This window comes from Capsicum annuum, chromosome 1, assembly GCF_002878395.1.
Source record: "Capsicum annuum cultivar UCD-10X-F1 chromosome 1, UCD10Xv1.1, whole genome shotgun sequence".
Lineage (NCBI taxonomy): Eukaryota > Viridiplantae > Streptophyta > Magnoliopsida > Solanales > Solanaceae > Capsicum > Capsicum annuum.
Window position 1 is genome coordinate 201285364 of NC_061111.1, and position 23379 is coordinate 201308742.

At 37.4% G+C, this 23379-nt stretch overlaps 3 protein-coding genes across 5 annotated transcripts; 1 reads left to right on the forward strand and 2 right to left on the reverse strand.

Annotated features, from left to right (window-relative positions):
- Positions 1 to 183: 183 nt before the first annotated feature.
- LOC107844247 (membrane-bound O-acyltransferase gup1) lies at positions 184 to 18243 on the forward strand. Of its 2 annotated transcripts, XM_047400248.1 has the most exons (20): positions 184 to 341; positions 432 to 486; positions 2453 to 2787; positions 2886 to 2941; positions 3759 to 3937; positions 4016 to 4064; positions 6774 to 6874; positions 6985 to 7049; positions 10028 to 10098; positions 14274 to 14333; positions 14420 to 14533; positions 14933 to 15057; positions 15146 to 15197; positions 15656 to 15718; positions 15862 to 15971; positions 16052 to 16144; positions 16234 to 16315; positions 16430 to 16507; positions 17498 to 17547; positions 17679 to 18243. In XM_047400248.1, exons 3-20 carry the CDS (start codon positions 2697 to 2699, stop codon positions 17680 to 17682), a joined length of 1443 nt encoding a protein of 480 aa, XP_047256204.1. In that variant the 5' UTR covers positions 184 to 341; positions 432 to 486; positions 2453 to 2696; the 3' UTR covers positions 17683 to 18243. The 2 variants fall into 2 exon arrangements, with proteins under 2 accessions (XP_047256204.1, XP_016544194.2); XM_016688708.2 differs by lacking the exons at positions 184 to 341; positions 432 to 486 and adding an exon at positions 17352 to 17427 and having other exon boundaries at positions 2450 to 2787.
- Positions 16503 to 20556, reverse strand: LOC107844259 (pentatricopeptide repeat-containing protein At1g06270). Of its 2 annotated transcripts, XR_007047629.1 has the most exons (2): positions 18750 to 20556; positions 16503 to 16993 (listed from the first exon to the last, which is right to left on the reverse strand). XR_007047629.1 is itself a non-coding variant. In XM_016688721.2 (1 exon), exon 1 carries the CDS (start codon positions 19854 to 19856, stop codon positions 18864 to 18866), a length of 993 nt encoding a protein of 330 aa, XP_016544207.1. In that variant the 5' UTR covers positions 19857 to 20556; the 3' UTR covers positions 18556 to 18863. The 2 variants fall into 2 exon arrangements, 1 of the variants encoding a protein (XP_016544207.1); XM_016688721.2 differs by lacking the exon at positions 16503 to 16993 and having other exon boundaries at positions 18556 to 20556.
- A 487-nt stretch (positions 20557 to 21043) lies between these two features.
- Positions 21044 to 23379, reverse strand: LOC107844266. Its single transcript, XM_016688726.2, has 2 exons — positions 22214 to 23379; positions 21044 to 21334 (listed from the first exon to the last, which is right to left on the reverse strand). The coding sequence occupies exons 1-2, from the start codon at positions 23100 to 23102 to the stop codon at positions 21219 to 21221; spliced, it is 1005 nt and encodes a 334-aa protein (XP_016544212.2). The 5' UTR covers positions 23103 to 23379; the 3' UTR covers positions 21044 to 21218.

The window sequence follows — 23379 nt, forward strand, 5'->3', positions numbered from 1 at the left end:
CTTCTCTTGTGTGATTCTATCTATCCTTTACGTTATTGCTTCATTTTCCTTTGTTGTCCTTGTTTTCGTGTTGTTTCCAATTTCGTGTTTTACGTCTCGTATCATTTATCAAACTAACCTTACAAACGTTTGATAGATTGGAGGTCAAATTCATCAGACTTACAGACGGTATACACGTTTCTATAAGTTCTCTTTGTAGTCAATTAAGAATTGGAGATCAAATTCTACAAAATCTCTTCCGTCGTCACTTCCGCAAAATCTAAGAGGCGATTTCCTGGATTGTATACACTTTTCTGTAAGATGAATTCATAGCTCGTGAGTGAATTTTGTATCTTTTTGAGGTATAAAGTTAACTACGATGACTAAGCCACACTAGCACTCTAGAATCTAGATTGATAATAACAGAGTTTTTTCTTTTTGCAATATTGCAGTGAGACCAAGCCCAATAAGCTGCAATCAAAAAGGAATTTTTGCTGATCCGATCAAGTATGCTATTTCCTTTAAACTTTTATATTAGATGTTTATAATATGGTTTATCCCTCGTCTTGAAAACAAAGAAGTACTGTGAGTGGTGGTTTATCCCTCATCTTGAAAACGAAGTATTGTGAAGGGTGGTTTATGTGATTGAGCTTTATTGTGCTAGTTATTACTTTACCTAAACATTTCCTTTATTGCATAAAGTTGAACAGTTGTTGGTAGAATCTACATAGTTTTTGTTTTTGTGTTGGTTGTAAGTTTTTACTGAAAGCAAAGGTGGTTTTCGGTATCTTTTGTAGTGCTTATTTATTTCCCTCTGTTGTAGGCAACCATTTTCTAGAAAGTGTAATTCGTCTATCTGAATCATATCAGTATTTTGAGTTTTAAATGGTCACTTTGATTTTTGAATGGTCACTTTCTTGAGTTTTAAAAGTTCACATTTTTCTATAAGAAGGGTCTGTCGGTTATTTCTATTATTCGATGCATCTCGACAAAGCATTGATCGCACTTCAAGAATGGACCCTAGGAGGCTCGAGGTCTTTCTCTTGAGGCGAATTGCCTAACAGCTGCTGCATCTGAGAGGCAAATGTATTGTCGAGGATCTGCAAATGCCAAGTACATTAAATGATGAAACATATAGTAATTGAATGCCCTTTGTACCAAAACAACAAGTTGCTACTTACAGAGACTGCAATTCGTGAGCCCTTGTACCAAGACCGGTTCTCTTTCCTGCTCTCTAAGAAACTTAGCACAAGCTGCAGCAGAGTGAAATTAGTAATAATTTTCGCACGAAAATGAACACTAAGCTATCAACCATAAGGTCAGCCAACACTAACCTGTCCCATCCTGTCCCAGTAGCCTCGACAACTTGCAATGAATACGTTAGGCTCAAATATGGTGTAAAGGTGATTTATGGTACTTGTGAGCTGCTCCTTCAATGGCTGCGTCTTACATCTTATGTCTGATTCTATGAATCTTGTAAAATTTTCTTGTAATTTCAGTTGTTCAACTTTGTGTTGTTCTGCAGCTTCGTCTGAAGCAGGACAAGTGATATTTGTTTAGTAGTAAGAAGTTGGCTGGTACCTCACAACTCATCATCCAATGTCATTAACATTTAACTACATTATGAATGGGAGGGAAAAAAGAAAAAGAGAGAAATGATACTTTGCTAAATACATCATGTACACTGTCTATAGTTGACATCTATTTTGAAACGGAGGAAGTAATAATTAATATTTGATCAAAGTTTTAAAAAGTAAACACTATTTTTTAAAAACTATATTTGGTTGTTTGCTTATGTAATTGCACAAAATTATTGATCCTATCATGTTCTTTTTTCGAGAAGGCATGAAGGGTTTAAGAATCTATAATGTATGGGAAATTTCAATATAGATCTTTCTTCAATCTGCAGTTGCAGTCATTATTGAAAGTGTGGGGGCTTATCACTCGCATACGACAAAATTTCTATAGATATATTGAGAAAGAATATCAGCTTCAAGTCTTTTTGGTTCCACTTGAGTATTCCCTAGGAAGATTTTAACTTAACAACTTAAGTTTGTTTCGTAGTAGTACTAGTTAATATTCTCACTGTTGAATGAAGGAAATAGAAAGGGATATTCTTTTTAAAATGAACTTAAAAGAAAAATAAGTCAATTCTTTTTTAAACGAAGAGTATATCAAATTGGAGTAAGGAAGCTTGAAAGGGACTGTGAAATATTTTTACTTTTTTTTCCTTAATCAAGATTTTTTTTCCATTAAATCTTTTTGACAAGGCTCTTTATGAGGCTGTTAGCATGCATATTGCTAGATACATATACATTTTTTTCTTCACAACATTTCTTTTTTCACAAGACTTTTTTTCTCAAATTTACTTAACATTAAATGACGAAATAAAATATATTTACTCAAATTTATATTTTTAAAAATTTGATAAAATAAATCCTTTGTTAATATTTTTTTTTTTTTTTTTTTATAGATGTACTAAGTGAACGGACAACTAATACGAAACAGAGGAGTATTTTATACCAGTTTACCCGTTCGCAGAAAAATAAAACAATTGTGTTCTCTTTTTTCCTAAGAATTGTTTTTTTTCCAAATGATCCATTGTTAAACTCAAGCCAAACCTCCACCAGCGTCGAGGTCTCCACCACTGGGCAACAAACTGTTCAGAACGTCTGAATGAAAATTTTCTACTTCAGCAACACAAGTTCATCGTCGTCATGACAAGCTCGACGGAGCTTGCTTTTCTGGTTATTTATGCCGTTTCATTTTACATTTTCATTATTTATCGATCTCTTCAAATCTCCCAAGGTATTCTTCTCTCTATGTGTGTGTGTGTGTGTGTGTTTGTCTGTGGATTAGGGCTTTCTAATTTAATCATTGTTTGTTAATTTGTAACTTATTTGCAGATCATTACACTAAAGTTTATGGACTTAGACCTGGTTGGATCTTTCATCGACTCAATGTATGCTTAAATTGCTCAATCTCAATTTATATCATACTCTTTCCTTTTTTAGGTTCGACACCATTTTTGTTTATTTTAATTCGGACGACCATAGATAGGAAGGTGGAGAGGACGCGAACAGTGGTGGAACTAACATCTTAACTAAGTGGGTTCAAAATAAAAAAATGTGAATAAAAGAAATAGTCGAGGGGGTTCAGCGTATGTATATATACGTGAAAAATAATTTTAAGATTGTATAAATAACATGATTTTCCGCTGAAGGGGAGTTTGGAACCCCCTCACTATTAGCTAGCTCCGCCCCTGAGACGAATTAGGGTGGAAGGTTAGTGAGTAGGAGTGCATTGTCATGCTGTACTTACTAGTAGTCATAGTAATACTCTTGTAGTTTCTTGTTCTGTTTACTATCTATTGTTTCTTGTAGTTTGATAATAGTATTGTTTTAATGTAGTATTGTTCTGCTACTATCTGTTGATTTTGTTACTATCTGGTGTCTCTGGTACTTCCATTACGTCTTTACTGTTTTTGTCTTGAACCGGGGGTCTATCTAAAACAACATCCCTCTACCTCTGAAGTAGAAGTAACGTCTGTGTACACTCTACCCTCCCCAGACCCCACTTTGTAGTCTACACTGTGTATGTTGTTGTCAATTCAAACGATTTTCATGAATTCAAGTTATTTAATATGATCTAAGTAATTCCTTTTCACAATTAGTTTGATATATTAACATTTAGGTTTAAATTTGACATTCCATGTACAGTCAATACGGTAATATTTGCATCTGTCTCTGTTAATCTGCTGACATTTGTTTTGTTATTAGGATGTATCTGATGCTCAGTGGAGAAATTTTCGGGGCAATTTGTCGATTCTTACATTAGTGTTTGGAATCTTCACTCTAATGGCTACCTCATGTAGAAAATATGGTCTAAAAGCAAAAGGAATGTCGGTCATTTGGCTGATGCTTTCTTTGGCTTACTTGTCATATCTCCATGGAGCTTGGTATGTCAAAACTTGAAAGTAATTTGCTTTTCAGTTATGGGGTTCGGGTTCCTTACTCACTCTTCGTTTTGGCTGCAGCATCTTATACATCTTGTTTATAGCTTCAGCTAATTTTCTCCTAGTAAAGGTTGGTAAATAGAAATTTTTAGTTGCATTCTCTTTTTTCTCCACCTTTTGTAAGAATATACCATGAAATTTCAAACATCATACAGTAGCTTGTGTGCAATCTTATCTTTTCTATTCTAATTATCGGCATGGTCACAACATTATGAGTGGGGTGCTTTATTGTACCTAGGTCTTCCAGAATGAACAAATCATTAATGACATGTTTGGTTTCAAACACAGTTGCTCTAATATATTTGGAATTTAACTGTGGTTTTCCTTCGTTGGTAGAAATATATATATATGCTAGGTAGTTTGTCCAAACCCAATTGCTCCAATTACTTTGCCACCTCATAAATTAAGGGGATAAAAATGAAAAAAAACTGGAGGAAAGATAAAGAAATGAAGAGGGCTAGACTGCGCCAGAGGATGTCTTGTTTGGTCAATTTCTTAGTTCAGAAAATTGGCACTACAAGAGGACTATCCAGGCGGCTAAGGGATAATGAAGGTTCTATGTATTTTTTTACTTTTCTGGTGTCCATGCTGTTGTTGTCAATTGCTCCAGTCACTTGATTTAATTATCGAAATGAACATTGAAGTTCTGTTGTATTCAATAATCCAAAATGTTATGCCATGTCAGTATTTTTAATTGAGAGCTTAACTAAGTCAAGGTTAGCTGATCTCAACAGCGGATCAGCTTAACAATATACTGATAAATTTGATGGAGATATTTGTAGGGACAGTATAATTTATGTATATACAAAGGAGTCAAGTAAAATGATGATCTTGAATGATGTATAGAACTTGGCATTGTATTTACACTGAATATATGTGTATAAACCATAACTTACTCCAGCCATGAATATGCATTGGTTTGGCCAGTTATTCAGATGAATACTTAAATGGTAAATGAAAGAAATTGTTGATTGCATTTGTTTGTTGTAAAATAATTTGGCGATACCTTAGCTCTCAAAAGCTTATCAGTGGGCCTTATGTGACTTCAGAAATGCAATAGATTATCTAACTTCAGTTTCAGGGAAACTAAGCATTTTTAGGAAGGTGAGTTTTCATTTTAGCAAGGTAGATAAGATGCGTGTGAGGACGGTAAGAGGAGATTCAGAGCACTTTCTTGTTTTGACAGTCTTGTACCGGGGGTTGACTCTTAATCCGTTTCTATTTGCCTTGGCAATGGATGTTTTGACGCGGCGCATTCAAGGGGAGGTGCGTTGGTGTATGTTATTTGTTGATGATGTAGTGCTAATGGACGAGACTCGGGGAGGAGTTAATGATAAGTTGGAGGTTTGGAGACAAACTCTTAAGTCTAAAGGGTTTAGGTTGTGCAAAACCAAGACAGAGTACTTGGAATGTAAGTTCATAATCTGACGCATGAGGCAGATGTAGTAGTGAATCTGGATTCTCAAGCCCTTCGAAAGAGAGATAGTTTCAAGTATCTTGGGTCTATGATTCAGAAAAATGGAGAGATTGACGAGGATTTCTCACACCGTATTGGTGCAGTGTGGATGAGGTGAACTGGAGGCTCGCTTCAGGAGTCTCGTGTGATAAAAAAAGTGCCTCCTAAGATTAAAGGTAAGTCTCCTGGGTGACAGTACGGCCGGCTATGTTGTATCGAGAAGAGTGTTATTCGGTTAAGAACTCCCACATCCAAAAGTTGAAGGTGGCGGAGATGAGGATGTTGTGATGGATGTTTGGATTTATTAGGAGAGATATGGGTAGAAATGAGATTATTCGAGAGAAGATGAAAGTGACTTCGGTGGAAGACAAGATGCGAGAAATGAGGTTGAGATGGTTCAGGCATGTGATGAGGAGGTACCCGGATGCCCCAGTACGGAGCTGTGAGAGGTTGGCTATGGATGGCTTCATGCGGGGTAGAGGTAGGCCGAAGAAATATTGGAGGGAGGTGATTAGGCATGACATGAAGCTGTTGTAGCTTACGGAAGATATGACCCTTGATAGGAAAGTGTGGAGGACGCAGATTTGGACAGAGGGTTAGTGGGTAGGAGTGCCTCCTTACTAAAAGGGAGGAGTGCTTTGTGTAGTTGTGCCTGTGGTCATAGTATTATGCATGTGTCTTGTAGTTTCTTGTTTGTGGCGTTTTGGTGTTGTTGGTGATTTTGGATAGATAGTTTATAATATTAATCTATGGGTGTCTTGTTTTTGGTATCATTTTGTTGTGTATTTTTATGTTTTTTTGTTTGTTATATTGGTGTTTGTCCTTAGCCGGGGGTTATCGGAAACAACCTCTCTACTTCATCTGAGGTAGTGGGATGGACTGCAAACACTTTACCCTCTCCAGACCCACTTTGTGGGATTACACTGGGTATGTTGTTGTTGTTGTAGATAAAACTATGAAAACTAATCTAAAATAAGGAATTTGGTACCTTTGTTTGGTTGGATTGGGTTTAGCTTCTTACAAGAGGTAGCCAATTATCATAGCTTATCTTGTAAAATGGTTATGCCACTACTTTTATATTGAATATATAAAGCTAACTTAAGGCTTTCACAGTGACAAACATGTTTATGTTATCTGGAGTGCTGTATCCAGAGTTCATACTGTGCTCCTATCTCTTTCCCTCTTTAATGGGTAACAAGTCATTCTTGCAGATGTATTTTCTATATTGTCCATGCCATCATTATTGACATTGCATCTAAATGGTCCTCCATGACCAAAGAATTTTGTGATTCTGTTCTAATATACATGCTTCTGTATCTGCAGATTTGCGGGAGAACAAAATTTGTTTTTCTGCTTTGGATCTTTAATATTACATTGCTCATATGTAACCGTGTTTATGAAGGGTATCCATTTTCCCTTTTTGGGTAAGTTGTATTTCCATTGTAGGTTGCATTCTATTGTGACGAAATTTTATAATTCTAATAGAGTTTGTTACTCAAGCAAGTGTTTTTGTGATTCTATGTTTGTGTTGTAGGCGAAGTTGGGCATATTTGGACAATTACCGAGGCACTTTTAGGTGGCACATCTGCTTCAATTTTGGTAAAGAATCTGTCTTTTAATGGGGATTCAATTTGGTTGAGTCCTTGACTCTTATTTCAGTCTCACTAGTTTCATTCCTTTTTCCAGTAGAAACTATCAACGGGTTGACTAAAAATTCTGTCCAACAACAACAACAACAACAGACCCAGTATATTCCCACAAAGTGAGGTCTGGGGATGGTAAAATGTATGCAGTCCATACCACTACCTCCGAGGAAGTAGAGAGGCTGTTTCCGATAGACCCTCGGCTCAAGATAGAGAATAGTATACCAAGGTTGTAATGAGACATGAAACAGGCTGTATAGCATAACAGAAATAAGATCCATTTTCATAAAAGAGATCTTTCTTTCATGGAATTTTGGGGAATCTTTGTGTTGATTGGCATGCACTAAGAGAAATATACAAGGAGTAGCTTTTGTGAATGAATCCGCTAAGGGAGCCCTATCTTGTTTTAGTAGGAGTAAAAATCATGCCCCTCAAGGCATTGATCTAGTGGTAAGAGCGCAATGTCTGATGCGTGGGTGCATAAGTCATGGGTTCGAACCCTGTCATAAACAAAAACTTAGTATTTAAGTGGAGAAGAGTAGAGGGCGAGCCCATTATCCACCAAGTTATGAACCATGCCCCATAGGACCATGGGGATCTCTTGATCATTGGAAAAAAAATCGAAGTACAAATTCAGTGAAAGGTGAGTATATATCAATATTTGGGCCCACTCGTGTTTAAACATTATAAAGAGTCGGGATCTTCTTAATTTTGATGGAGTAAAGAGTTTTATTAGTGACGGGGAGAACCTCGTATGCAAGTCTTATACTATAAAGTAGAGTAATGGACACCATATTATGGTTCTCTACAAAAAAAAAGCCAATTCATCTATACACATAAGAACCATGGGTACACCAAAAAACTATGTTCAAACTTTTCAAAAATATTAACAGGTGCATGTTGGATTCTCCAAAAGTATTGCATTTTGGAGGATCAAACATGGGTGCGGTTCCATTTTCGGAGAGTCCGAGCAACATAGCCAAAAAAATCAGATCGTCTTAATAACGGGCCTGATCAATTTAGGTTACTAACTATAGCCCAAAAAAGGAAATACTAGGTCACTAATGCATATCATGCTAAGAGACAAATTTGACAGTAAAATAATGAAAAAGTACAACTTAGTTAGGTCTGTTGAACATATTATCAATCATCATCATCTTTTACATGGATAAACAACACTGGGTGTGTTTGGTATGAAGGAAAATTTTTCCATGGAAAATGTTTTCTTGGAAAACAAGTTGATTTCTTACTTGTTTTTCTATGTTTGGTTGGTGGATGGAAAATATTTTATAATGTTTGATTGGTGAATGAAAAAATATTTTTCAAAACATACATTCTAGTGTTTAGCTAAAGCGTAAAAATACATTTTAGAAAAATAATTTTTGATCTCAAAAAATACATTTTTTAGGGTGCGTTCGATATGGAGGAAAAATATTTTCTAGAAAAATAAGTTATTTCTTACTTATATTCGTGTGATCGTTATGCAAATTGGATAAGTGTATATTTTCTAAAAGTATTTGTATATATTTAACAAAAATAATGATAACAAATAGGATAAAAAGGGTGGGATAAGAAAAAAATTTGAATTTATTTTAAAAAATATATTAAAAATATTAATTTTTTTTGGAGAGGGGGTTGGGGTTGTCAAAATAGGTAATAAGGGTGAGGTAAGAAAATAATTTTAATTTTTTTAAAAATAAATTAATGTTTTTGGAGGGTTGGGGGGCTAGTAGTGGGTGGAGGTAGGGTAGGGTAGAAAGAATGGGGTAAAAAAAAATTTAAAATATTTTTTTTAATGGGGAGTATTAAAGGGTCGGGGTAGGGGAGTGAGGGTGGGGTAAGGAAAAATTAAAATTTTTCAAAAAATTAATTTTAAAAAATTCAATTTTTTTGATTTGGGGGGGGGGGGGGGGGGGAGGGGGGGGGGTGGGTGGGGGGTGGGGGGGGTAAGAAAAAAGTTTCAATTTTTTTAAAAAATCTTTCTTTTTTTTTTGGAAGGGGTTTGGGTAGGGGTGAGGTAAAAAAAAAATTTAAAATATTTTTTTAATAAGGGTGGTAGGGGGCAGGGTGGGGGTGGCGGTGGGGGATTGAGGGTTGAAGTAGGGATGGATGATTTTGAGAGTTGTATGAATATTTCAACTTAAAGAATAAGGTTGAAAGAGAGTTTTGGAAAATGTTTTCCTTACTTTTTGAAGGGAAGTCATTTTCCTTAGAATTGAGGAAAATAAGCCGATTTGGAAAACATTTTCCAAAACCTTTAAGCCAATCAAACATGAGAAAATTAGAAAACATTTTCTGGAAAATGTTTTACTTTATACCAAACACACCCTTTAGAAGTTTCTGTGCTACACAATTCTCTTGGTTGCAACTTTATGTCACAAAAATATAATGATAAAGTACTTATAACATGAAAAATTATCACATACAAGTTATGTACCAAAAGATAGAGAACCTACAGTAAAATATGGTTCTCTACAAAGTACACCTAATCTTCAATACAAAGTGGGACCTTGTGGGTGGTTAAAGAAACTAGAAACTATACCTCATATGAACAAAATTTGCACCATCTTAAACCTCTCCAATTCATCTCCTTCCATAGGGCCCCGGACCCACATTAGAGCTAGTGGCTCTACATCTCATGCCCTGCCAAAGTGGAAATTTGTTGCTTCGACAGAATTTTAAGATTTTTGGCTAGTTAATTACCAAGTGATGGACCTTATGTGTGCTTTATTTTAGAAACCAATGTGCTTTGAATGCTCTCTCTGTTGAAGACAAAATTGATAGTATGTTTGTACTGAAATCTGATTTTAGAGGAAACAAGTTTTTGTTTTCTTCTACTAAACATAGTACTTTTTGCCTGTTGTTTACAACTGCAACCATGAGAAAAAGCAAGTGTATGTCCTATGCTCTTTAACCAAAATCTATCTTTTTCAGTTATCCTGCGAATGATTAGCTTCGGATATGACTACCATTGGGCATATTACTCAAATCGGTTTGACAAAGAGGTAAGTTTGCTTAGTGAATTATTTTAGAGGCAGATTTTTAATAACAATATAGATCTTCTCCGTGTTGGCTAAATTCACTAGTGCTTGAAACCAACCATTTTTATTCCAAGATACTTCTCTTATCTTGTTTTCAATAAGGTACCTCCCAAGCTTAAAGGCAAGTTCTACAGAGTGGTGGTTAGACCGGCTTTGCTGTATGGGGCTGAGTGTTGGTCGGTTAAAAAGGCCCACATCCAGAAGATGAATGTGGCGGAGATGAGAATGCTTGGGTGGATGTGTGGGTGTACTAGAAAAGATAGGATTAGAAATGAGGTTATTCGCCATAGGGTGGGAGTGGCTTCGGTGGAAGCCAAGATGAGGGAAGCGAGCTGAGATGGTTTGGGCATGTGATTAGGAGAAACATGGATGCCCTAGTACGGAGGTGTGAAAGGTTGACTAGGGACGATTTCAAGCGTTGTAGAGGTAGACCGAAGAAGTATTAGAGGGTGGTGATTAGACACGACATGGAGCAGCTTCAGCTTACCGAGGACATGACCCTGGATAGGAAGGTGTGGAGGAGGCGAATTAGGAGAGAAGGTTAGTAGGAGTTTAGGCTGTTGTAAGCTTTGGTGCGGTAGTTGGAATATCTTGCTTTTTGGTTTTATTGAATTTGTTCATGTCTATTGTATCTTGTTTTATTACTATTCCTTATCTTATCTTAGATTGCTTTATTTTGAGTCGGGGGTCTATCAGAAACAGCCTCTCTATCTTACTTTTGAGGAGCATCTGGTTACTTTCCGTAGTAGGTTAGCCAAGACTCAGATTGACTTTTTGCTGCTTAGGAAGGGGGATAGAGCTTTGTGTAAAGATTGTAAGGTCTTTTCGAGTGAGACTCTTACGATCCAACATAGGCTTCTGGTGATAGACTTGGTTATTAAGAAGGGAAAAAAGAGAAGGGGTAGGGAGGGTCGCCCTAGAGTTAGGTGGGGTGGCCTGACCTCGGTTAGTACTTTAGAGATAGGGGCGAAGTTGGAGGGGATGGGGGTTTGGGAGTGTAGGATAGTATGTGGGATACGACTGCGGGTTGCATCAAGGAGACTGCTAAAGTGGTTTTGGGTGTCTCGAGGGGTTGGTCTGGCCAGCATCGGGGGGATTGGTGATGGAATGAAGAAGTTAAGAAGAAGGTGGAGTCGAAGAAGGCGACTTACGTTAAGTTGGTTGAGAGTAAGGATGAAGAGGAGAGGCGGGTGACTAGGGAGGAGTACAAGTTAGCTAGGAATGAGGCTAAGTTAGCAGTCACAGCTGCTAAGTCAGCAACGTTTGAGAGATTGTATGTGGGATTAGAGGAGAAAGGCGGGGAAAAGAGGTTGTATAAGCTTGTCAAAGCTAGGGAGCGTAAGGGTCGGGATTTTGACCAAGTTAAGTGCATTAAGGGAGAGGATGACAAAGTTTTGGTGGAAGACGTTCTTATTAAGAAAAGGTGGCAGTCGTATTTTCATAGGCTCTTGAATGATGAGGGGGACAGAGGCATTATGTTAGGGGAGTTGGAGCACACCGAAGAATGTCGCGATTTCGGCTATTGTCGGCGTTTTAAGGTGGAGGAGGTTTGTGAGGCTATTCGCAAGATGTGAAGAGGCAGGGCGACGGGGCCCGAGGAGATTCTGGTGGATTTTTGGAAGTTTGCTAGTGGGGCAGGGTTAAGGTGGCTGACTGATTTGTTCAACAACATTTTCAAGTCCGCTAAGATGCTCGAGGCATGGAGATGGAGCACCATGATTTCTTTATATAAGAACAAGGGTGACATTCAGAGTTGCAACAACTACCGTGGTATTAAGTTGTTGAGTCACACGATGAAGATTTGGGAGAGGGTGGTGGAGCGGAGGTTGAGGAAGATAGTGTCTATTTCGGAGAATCAATTTGGATTTATATCTGGCTGCTCGACAACTGAGGCAATTCACCTAGTACGGAAACTGGTTGAGCAGTATAGAGAGAGGAAGAGAGATCTGCACATGGTGTTTATTGACTTGGAAAAGGCGTATGACAAAGTCCCTAGGGAGGTTCTTTGGAGATGCGTGGAGGCGATGGGGGTCCCAGTGGCGTACATTCATTCGATTAGGGACATGTACGAGGGGGCAAAGACTCGGGAAAGGACTATGGGAGGGGATTCCGAGCATTTTCCGGTCTTGATAGGGTTGCACCAGGGATCGACTCTTAGTCCGTTTTTATTCGCTTTAGTGATGGATGTGTTGACACGGAGTATTCAAGGTGAGGTGCCTTGGTGTATGCTTTTTGCGGATGATGTAGTTTTGATTGATGAGTCACGTCTACGTGTTAATGATAAGTTGGAGGTTTGGAGACAAATCCTGGAAGCTAAAGGTTTCAGGTTGAGTAGGACCAACACGAAGTACCTGGAGTGCAAGTTCAGTGACTCGAGGCAAGAGGACGAGGTGGTAGTGAAGTGGAGTCTCAGGTAGTTTGTAAGAGGGATAGTTTTAAGTACCTTGGGTCTATGATTCAAGGGAATGAAGAGATTGGTGAGGATGTCTCTCACTGTATTGGGGCAGGTTGGTTGAAATGGCGGCTCGCCTCGGGAATTTTATGCGATAAGAAGGTGCCTCCCAAGCTTAAAGGCAAATTCTACAAAATTGCAGTCCGTACGGCTATGTTGTATGGAGCGGAGTGTTGGCCTGTTAAGAATTCTCACATCCAGAAGTTGAAGGTGGCGAAAATGAGGATGTTGCGTTGGATGTGTGGATTCACGAGGGCTGACAGGGCTAGGAATGAGATTATTCTGGAGAAGGTGGCGGTGGCGTCGGTGGATGATAAGATACGGGAAGTGTGGTTGAGATGGTTTGGTCATGTGATGAGAAGGGGCATGGATGCCAGTTCGTAGGTGTAAGAGGTTGGCCTTAGATGGTTTCAAGCGGGGTATGGGTAGACCAAAAAAATAATGGAGAGAAGTGATTAGACGTGACATGGAGTAGTTACGGCTCACTGAAGACATGACCCTCAATAGGAAGGTTTGGAGGAAGAATATTAGGATAGAGGGCTAAGGTGTGTGGTCTAGTCATAGGCTGTAGTTAGGAGAGTTTGGTGTAGCTTGGTTGGTAATGCTAGGATTGGGGGGAGGGGATGTCCTTTGTTGGTTAATGTACTTTATTTTTGTGGTTGTTGTATCTCTGTTATTTTTATCATGTGGTATGCTTGCGACGTTTGTCTACGGTCCTTTGTCTTGAGCTGGGGGTCTATCGGAAACAACCTCTCTACTTCTTCGGATGTATTGGTATGGACTGCGTACACTTACCCTCCCCAGACCCCACCTGGTGGGAATATACTGGGTATGTTGTTGTTGTTGATACTTCTCTTATCAAAGTCATTCTTCCATGGGCCAACATCTGTTGATTCTCATAAACGAAAAGCTGTTCTTGCCATTATCATGTGAGATTTAGACCATTGACAAATCCTTTAATACCTTGAAATGGTAGACATATAGTTGGATCTTGTTAATCATTTAGATGGAATTCAATCTCTGACTACTTCAAATGTACAAAATGTAGTATAGTACCTTGTTAGCGTAGCTGGTTGTAATTTGTTCTCGGAACATCTTTCAATTGATCTTTCTAGATGCATTTGGGAATCTAGACTTCTTTTTGGTACTTTTCTTGGACACTATACAGGAAAGGAAGTCATTTTCTTTGGTGAAATGTGCTTTATGGAACCATCATGTGATCCTTCTCCAACTGTACTTTACACACTGATAAGTAATAAAGACACCACAAACCTACTGTATGCTTGGCATGTATCCTTAAAGGAACTCATACGTGCAAACTTATAGCAAGTAATACTAGCAATTGCTGATCTGAGAAACTTTAATCCAGGTATCACCTGACTATACAAAGATGCTAAGGCATCTACTGAAAAAATGCTATAACTTCTTTACGTCCTGGTTGCTAAAGAATCATGCTTTCCTTTAGTACTGCATCCGTGGACATTATTTATTGAAGAATCTTTTTCCCGAACTCATCTCTTCATAAATACTCACGTCAAGTGACGTAGTGAAATGTGGTAATTGATTCTCGGTGTTTAGTTCATTATCTTAATTGCTCTATAGCAAGATTACCACTTCATGCAAGTAATCGCCAAACAAAAAACGCCTCTTTCATCTCTTGCGATATTTATTTGTTGTGGTATTGCAGAAGCACATCCAACGCTGCAACAATTGTTCTTTAGGTAGAACATGCTACCAGCTATTGCAGGTTGGTTGGTGATTCAAATTTTTGGTAACATCTCGACAAACTTCTTACGGAACCATCTTCTTACATTTCCCCTTCCCCTTTGGCAGGAGAGAAGTCTTGAAAATGACAAATTTTCCTTCACGATATACTTGAGCTATCTGATTTATGCACCTCTATATATTGCTGGACCAATTGTTAGCTTCAACGCATTTGCTTCACAGGTAATCATGATTCTGTTGTTATCTGTTTCCTTGTTTATGTTGTTGTATTTGTGCTGCTCTGCTACAACGTTAACAATATGTGCAAAAATGCTGATGGCTGCATTTTCTTCATTCTCCTCTATATTAAGGGTCATTGGTAGTTGTCATTAGCGAGATATAGCAGAGGTGGGACTGATAAGAACTGTTGACATATTGTGATTACAGTCATGCTCTTTTCTGCTAAATCTTGAATCTGTTCTTACTGTCTGTGATAATTGCCAATATACCTGCTTGGCCCGGTTCAATGTCGAGTAAAATTTTGAATCAGCACTTGTTTTGATCCAGCACTATAACCTTCTTTTTTTGGAAGAGCACCGCCATCCACAAATCTCATTGTTGCTTGATGTCTTGTCAATGCAGCTTGATACTCCCCAGAGGACGCACTCATTGAAAGAAGTGGTTTGGTATGGACTTCGTTGGATTTTTAGCCTGATGCTTATGGAATCAATGACACATTTCTTTTATTACAATGCATTTGCCATTAGGTGAGGTTATGGAATTCAGACCACTCTGATTACTTTAAACTAAGCTGTGATGTTATGCTGGGTGACTGATTTTTTTGTAAATTTGCAGTGGCACATGGAAACACTTATCTCCTTTGGACATCTTCATCATCGGGTATGGTGTAAGTGCTGTATTTAGAATTTTTGAGCTACTTAAGTCTTCGACTGTTCTGTTTATATTCATAGAGAAAAGCATAATGAAAACACCTACTTAAATTTATTTCTCATACATGTGGAGAAGGGGAAAAATCTCTTTTGAGAGGTATTACTCTGAAAGAATAGATTCCTCTCACTCATGATACGTAGAGCTTCAATTTGTGCTCTGTTGACTTTTACAGTGCCGATCCTGTATTTGACTATTTTCAACATTTTGTTTGAATAACTTTTATCCACTTAATGAGTCTCTGTAATTCAGACACCATCCATCTCACACATCTTTTATGTAATGCCATTAAAGTGCCAACGCATGCCACTCTTTGCCATTGATTTGTGTTCTCCTCGATATAAGATGATCCTTTGGATTGCTGGTTTGCAGACGATAGGATGCACAATTTATGTTATAATCTTCATGACAAAACAGGTATTGAACTTCATGTGGCTCAAGTTTTTTCTCCTTTGGCGCTACTTTCGCTTCTGGTCACTGGTAATTTTGTTGAACTTGTGCTTTTTCTCCATTACTATTATTACTTTCCGTAGCTTATGCTCATTTTGCTTCTCTTTCGTTTTGGAGGATGATGCTTATTTGTTTGGGTTTCTTAGCATGTTAATATATGTTTGTTTGTGTAGATAAATGGTATTGAGGCCCCTGAGAATATGCCTAGATGTATAAATAATTGCTACAACTTGGAAAGTTTTTGGAGAAACTGGCATGCCTCGTTTAACAAATGGCTTGTTAGGTGTTTTCTCAATCTCATCTAGCTTTATCTATGTGATCTTGCACTGACACCAAAATCTTGTGTGATGTCTCTACGTTTAGATATATGTATATTCCTCTTGGGGGTACTCAGGCGAAGCTGCTAAATGTGTGGGTTATCTTCACATTTGTTGCTGTATGGCATGATCTGGAGTGGTACTGCTCCTGAATTTCATCAACCTCCACTTGTACGATTATATCAAACTTTTGTCTTTATTTGGCTACTTGTTGGTCATTGGCTTCAGGAAACTTCTTTCTTGGGCATGGTTGACCTGCATATTCTTTATACCAGAAATGATTGTAAAGTCAACAACAAATACTTTAAAGGTACTTCCATTTGAATGTTAATTCAACTCCTTTTACAAAGTTAACTGCACAGTTTTCCCAACAAGTAATTACATTTCGTTCCTGCCATGTTACTGACTTAATTGTACTCGCTAGGTGGAAAGTTCTTTTGGCAAGTTTCTATACCGTGAACTTAGTGCTGTTGCGGGGGCTATCACCATCACTTGTCTAATGGTATGTCGCTAATATTTCAGGAGCGAAAAAAATAATGATTGCTTAGCTTTTTGCATGATCATACTAAAGTTATCCTATCGTTTTATGTATTTAACTACGTTAATACCAATTTTTTTCTGAAGTACTAAACGAAGGTCAACGTGATGAGTATGACAGAAAAGAGAAAAAAAAAACGCACTGGTGCTTCAGAATGATGAAGTTTTTCAATGGATAAATTCAAAATAGACTAAATAAAAGAAAGAAAACAGAGCATCTCTTGGGATTTTGATGCATACAATCAATTGAATAGCTGAAGATACAGTTTAGTCGCTCTTTTGTCTTGTATGATCACAAGATTATTGTGCATAGAGTGCATTCAGCTCTAGTATGGAATACCTTGCCACCAAGATGCATGTTGCCTTCTGGGAAGTGGGATGAGGGATGAGGGAATTCAAACTTCAGATTGACAATACCATTGTGGGAGAATAAAGCAGCTGAATGCGACACCTGTTTTTGTAGTCCATTGGATTGTGTGTTAGTGAATATAATTAGAAGCACTTAAGGACGAATATGTGAAATTTCTTTCTTAATAACAATGGGGTTTTGCACCCAAGAGTGTGGCCTAGTGGTCAATGAAGTGGGTTGAGAACCTGAGGTCTCAGGTTCAAATCTCCGAGAAAAAAAACACTAGGTGATTTTTCCCATTTGTCCTAGCCCAAGTGGACAGAGTCTTTGGTATCTGTTGCCGGTGGGGAGGTGGTAGATATTCCGTGGATTTAGTCAAGGTGCACGAAAGTAGGCTTGGACACTACGGTTATTAGAAAAAAACAAAAAAGAATAACAATGGTTCTTTTTCTTGTATAAGGTGGCCAATCTTATTGGTTTTGTCATTGGATCATCGGGGATCACTTGGTTGCTCTCTAAATTTCTCCAGAAAGAAGGTACTATGGTTTATAAATTTTTTCTGGGCAGTCATTAACTGCTAGAATGATGAAATTTTCCATTTTTCAGGACTACCTACTCTTGGTGGCATGTTTATTACGTTTTACGTTGGAACTAAGGTGACTCCAGATATACCCAATGATTTAGTTTTGAATTTCTCAATGCATGTTAATTATGATATGAATCTGAGAATGCAGATTGGTTTTGAATCCTGGCGCATATTAATCATGATATGAATCTGCTATTGCAGCTGATGTTTCACATCTCTGATGCCAAGCAAAAACGCATCCACAGCCGATGACAAAGGTTCATTCCTGGGCAAACAGAACACAAACAACATGATACAAAACCCATTCGTGTCTACAGTGTGTTCTTCCCATGTCATGAGAAGAGGATACCATGAATAGTTAACACTTGGTCATTTGAGGAATTCATTTTCATCTTTGAAGTAACCCATCAACCAACTATACGTCGACCCCAAATTAGTTAGAATTTTTCTTTTCAATCCCAAACTAGTTGCAAATGACTATGGTGTTTTACCTGGGTATGCAAAACTATACAAATAGTTTATCCGGCTAAGTAATAGAAATCAGTTTTTCAGAGCCAGATATGAGAACTGGTATTGAAGCTGCTGAATATGATTCAGAATTGCAAAGGTTGGTCAGGTATTTGGGAGTGATTAACGGGAATATGCAAGGACTCTTATAGTAGCTTTGATTTTTCTTTTTTCTCTTGTATTCAGCAATGTTAATTTGGGACAAGAGCAATTAAAATCTTTTAATTTAGCTTTTAATTAGAAGATTTGCAGAGTGAAATACTTTTTAATTGTGTTAATTATCATTACTTTTCATAATTATAGTAAATTAGTTGTATCATCAATCATATATCTCTTTTAAATTATGTATCTGAAAACTAAAAGTCGAAATTTTAATCATCAGGTTAACGAGATGATTCAATTATCACCATCATCCACCTCCTTTTAGTTTCAATTAAAGAAACCAACAGACATTTTCTCAGTTCATACATACAAGAAGACGACAAATCAAGCAAAACGAACCATAGATTGAAACATTGAGAATAAATCCGTGATCAGGCAAAACTTGGCGTCCCACTGTTGCAATTAATAGTTGCAACTGAACTGACCGTTCTGTTTTTCATTAACAATTAAGCCAAGTTTACTCATATGAAGTATAAGGTCATGCCACTAACTGACACTCTCACAGAAGCAGAAAGTGTATAATTTTCCATCTAACACATGAAAATGCATAAAGAGCTTTGGTTTCATAAACTAATCAACAAACAAAAAAGTGATGCAAAGTACCTCCGTTCTGAAATTACAGTCATTACTAGTATAACCGACCACATGCTCCTTCAGTCTGGATAATGATCTCGATCCCTCTCTATAAAGCTTACTGATTCACATGCATGAATGAAACTAAGACCTTAGTTCTGCAAACCTCAGCCTGACAGCATTGGCAAGTTCCCACTCACCAATACTTGCCAGACCTTCAACTACCTTTTGCCTTGACCTTATGTATGGTATGAAGCCTCTCTTGGTCATTTCTATCACAAACTTCCCACCCAAAATAAACTGGCGGTTCTCTAAGCATCCTTCAAGGACTAACTCGTAGCACTCAAACCCAACATGCACACTCTCATTTGTTAGAAACTCAATTACTTCGATTGCTCTCGATATCTCTTTGTTAGCCCTTATTGCTCCCAAAGCTTTCACCAAAGTTTCTTTTCTGGGGCTCAAGCCAAATCTCGCAACCATTTCATTCAATGTCTCTATGATGGCGGACGTCATTCTTAGCTCGGATAAGTTGTCAATTAAAGTACCGTAACTATCCAAATCCGGATTGCAACCAGCACGAGCCATGCCCTTCAATACATTAACCGCTTCATCTATCTGATCAACCTTACAAAGCGATGATATCAGGTAATTGCAAGTGCCACAATCAGGTGCATATCCAATATCCTGCATTTCCAACAATATGCTCGCAACAGAACGGGATTTACTCCGACGTTCAATCCACGCAGTGGAGAGTAGGAGGTGAGTTTGAGGTACCGGAATGCAGCCAGAGCGAAGGGTACGCTGGAGAATGGCAAGTGCAAGTGGGAGAGGGTTCGAGCTTTGAAGACTGTAGGAAAGGAGAGAGGAATATGCAAATCGAGGGCGAGAACGAGGCCTGATTGGAGTAAAAGACTGTAAAATTTCATCAACAATTTTCACACTTGCGTTTTCAGGAAAGGTGGATAAAAATGAAAAGGGATTCGGATTATTGTGAGACCCTTTAGAGGAGCTTAGTATATCAAGAATCTGTTCATATCTTTTTGCTTCCACCGCAGCTTTAATGGATTCTTCAAGCATTCTTGCTGAAGAAGAGACGAAAGAACGAACAGACAAGTGTAGCTTTGCAGCTGCCATCACCCTATCCTGGTTTTTCTCACGTATCTTTTTTCCTCTCAAGTGTAAATATAATTAGTCGAGCTGCACATAGGAAAATGAACGAAGAGCACAATATTCATTGTGGAATAACATCGAGCAGGGAACAGGCATAAAATGAAGAACATTTTCCCCCCTTTTACTTTGCAAGGCTGGACCATGGAAGGAATAAAATTGTCAAGTATACGCAAATCTGCGATTATATGTTGTTGTATTATGACGATAGCAATTATGAGAAAGGCCAAGCCAAAAGTAACTGTATTTCCTTATTGGCATTTGGCAAAACCCAATATGATTGCCGAGAAAATAGGAAGGTAAAGCTTTGTTATTATAGCAAAAGACAGACGACAACAACAATAACAAAACCAGTGTATTCCGATGTAGCAAGGTTTGGAGAGGTGAAATGTACACATATCATACCATTATCTTCAAAGAAGTAGAGAAGTTTTTTTCGATAGACTATATAGCACAAGAGAGGGAAAGGAAAAAAACAACTTAAAGAATTTTCCAACTATTCAAAGCAATTTGGATAATACAAATTGAATTATACAAATCCAATTATAGTTTATGATTTTTCGGTTAGTATATGATTGGGGATATTCATAATCTCTTGTGCTGTTGGCTGGATATTTATAAGCTTTTGTTATGCTATTTATAAGCTGTCATTCTTGTAAGTTTATGATTTTATTTTTTTTGGGTTAATGTCTTGGTTATTTAAATTAAGACTGCAATTTTAAGTTTTTTGTTATTTTTGGTTATGTTTGTCTAAAACTAATATGAAAATAGTTGTTTATTTAAATTTCAAAATCGACACGTTATTTGTGCAATCGAATCGAATTGGATCTAGAATGAATCGAGTTCAGATAAGAGAAAAAAACTAAATTTTAAATTTTAAACTAATGATAGCTAAATTGAATCGAATCGATTCATGTACAAGCCTAATTCAGGAGAGGGTGTGGTCCTCCTTTTTTTTTTTTACATAGAATGAGAGGGTTTAGGGGATTTGAGTTTGGATTTTGGTTCTTTAGCCAAAGGTTCAATTTCTTTAATATCTTAAAATAAAAATGTGTACCCTAAAGTACTTTTTAAATCTCGTAATTTTTATTTACAATTTTTTGGTGTAACGAGAGATAAAAATATTTCAAGACACAAAATTGCTGATTCCTTCAAGTAATAGAACTTTTGATACATTTTCTTCCGACTTTTTACCTGGTGCAACACCACAAAATGAAATAAATATAAAAAATATCCAAGTTTAGGCACAATGAATTAGTAATAACAAGTTTAGAAAGATAAAACACAGAAAGAGAAGAAAAATCAACAAAATTAATAGAAGATTATTCATCATCTCAATAGAATGCTGTAAGAAATGGCCAGAAGAGCTAAAATGTATAGTAGATGTAGCTGTGGATACGAGGATGCTCTATAACTATCAGCAAAGTTTATTTCTCTGCCCCCAGCTGCAAAATTCAACACAAACACAATGTTAATGTCTAGAGGAAGAATTCTGAATCATGCTTAGCCAGTGACAAATCCAGTTATGGGTTCGGCAAAACCAATAATTTGATATGTCAAAAATAACTATAAATATAGTTAGATATATACTTTACAACTTATATTTCCATACAGGATTCATAGAAATTTTTTTTGTGTACTGTGTACCCCAATCTGTCTATTTATTTATTTATTGACAATGTCTGGGATCAGTTTGTGCGCACTTCAACTAGTTTTACAGGTTTGTCACCTCCTACCAGGAATAGGCACCGAATAACTCTGTCCACTAAGGCTGAAACAGATGAAAAAAATCACCTAGTATTTGTCACCGTTGGAAAATAAACGTGGTGCACATATGCTGTGTTTATTAATAGTAACATTTGAAGGGATCGGAACATTTTCGGGACAACTAATTATTTGAGAGAAACTGTGAATGTGTTTAATATACATTGGCGAATATAGTGAAGCAAAGAGAGTCCATTTTAGATCATACAATAGACATCGAAATTTTGTTGGAGTTGCCCCACTCTGTTGCGGCTTTCGAAGACTACTCTATCTATCCTAAACCGTAACTCTTGTTTACATAAAGTTGGTGAAATTATTCTCTTAAATAGGTATTTCGAAATCTCATAAACTCCTATGATATCTAAAAGGAGATCAAATACATCAAGATATCTAACAAGCCTATGTTTCAATCATATTTTATTTGTGGTTACCATTTATGTTCTCTCAACACTGGGTTTGTTGTTGTTGTATTTATGTTCTCTCACTTTAAAATTCATTCAAACACACATTAAAGAGATATTTGAGTACTAAACTAGAAGAAAGCTATATGTCTCACTTACCACAATCTCTAGTAGAATTACTAGTGCTTGAACAAATGCATTGCGCCATTTCAGTCTCCACATCAAATCCACAAGTCCCACCAGATTTAGCGCACCGGGCACATCCAGTGTCCGGCACGCTAAATGACAACTTCATCCCATAAAGCCAATCCAAGGGGCCAACACCCTGCAATCTATCCGTATTATAAACACTCGTATAATGCGTGCAATCCAATATATCCATACTCATGTACTTCACTGTCTCATAACCCGTGAAGCAACACGCTGGGGTACTATTCGACAGCAAATGAAACAACTTAAACGAAGTGCACGAACCGTAAAGCTCGTCACACGAATGTCCAGAGAAGTTAAAACAAAGGGACTTGTAATGGTTAAGTACTGGTGAATCAATGGAGCAATTGACGAGGATGAAAATCGTGTCGGGTGATGGCGGGATTATAGCTGATTGAATTTCTGACATTTTGAAGTCGTGATGAGGTTGTAGGATCGAACAAGTAGACATCGATGGATCGAAAATGGTCATGGTTTGTTTTTCGTAGTCTATTGATTGGACTTTGTAGTTTCCTGATGGTGTTGTGAAGAATAAATCAGTGGCGGAACAATTTAGCATGCGGCGATACTGCGGTGCGCCGCAGCCATCGTCGATGCTGAACGGGTAGTTTATGCGAATGTTGTTACAGAAATTGCGACATGTTGAGTGAATTTGTGGGGATTTTGATAGTAGCAACAGAATGAGACATATAATTAGATGGTTGAATGTGAGAAAGGATGATTTTTGGTTAGCCATTGTAATTGGTAAGGTGAAAGAAGGGACTTTGTGAAAGGTTTTAGTAATTGAAGAATTAATGTGAAAGTTTGAAGTGAAAAGAAGTCTCACACTCACACCCATGGTTAATGAGATGAGTTGATTACTCTTCTCATCTCATCTCATGAGTTAGCTTTTAGAGTGAAGTTAGATTTTGAGTTTGAGTAAAGTATTGAAGAGTGAATAAATTTTACGTTCCTGATTAATAAGATGACTTTTTTTTATCTATTATATCGACAATCATCTTGATGAATTAGTTTTGATTCAGTTGGACTCAAAATTTATTTCATTAATATTTTTCTGGTGAGCTAGCTTTTAATTAGGTTCACAACAGGACTCACTCACATCAATTAACTATAGT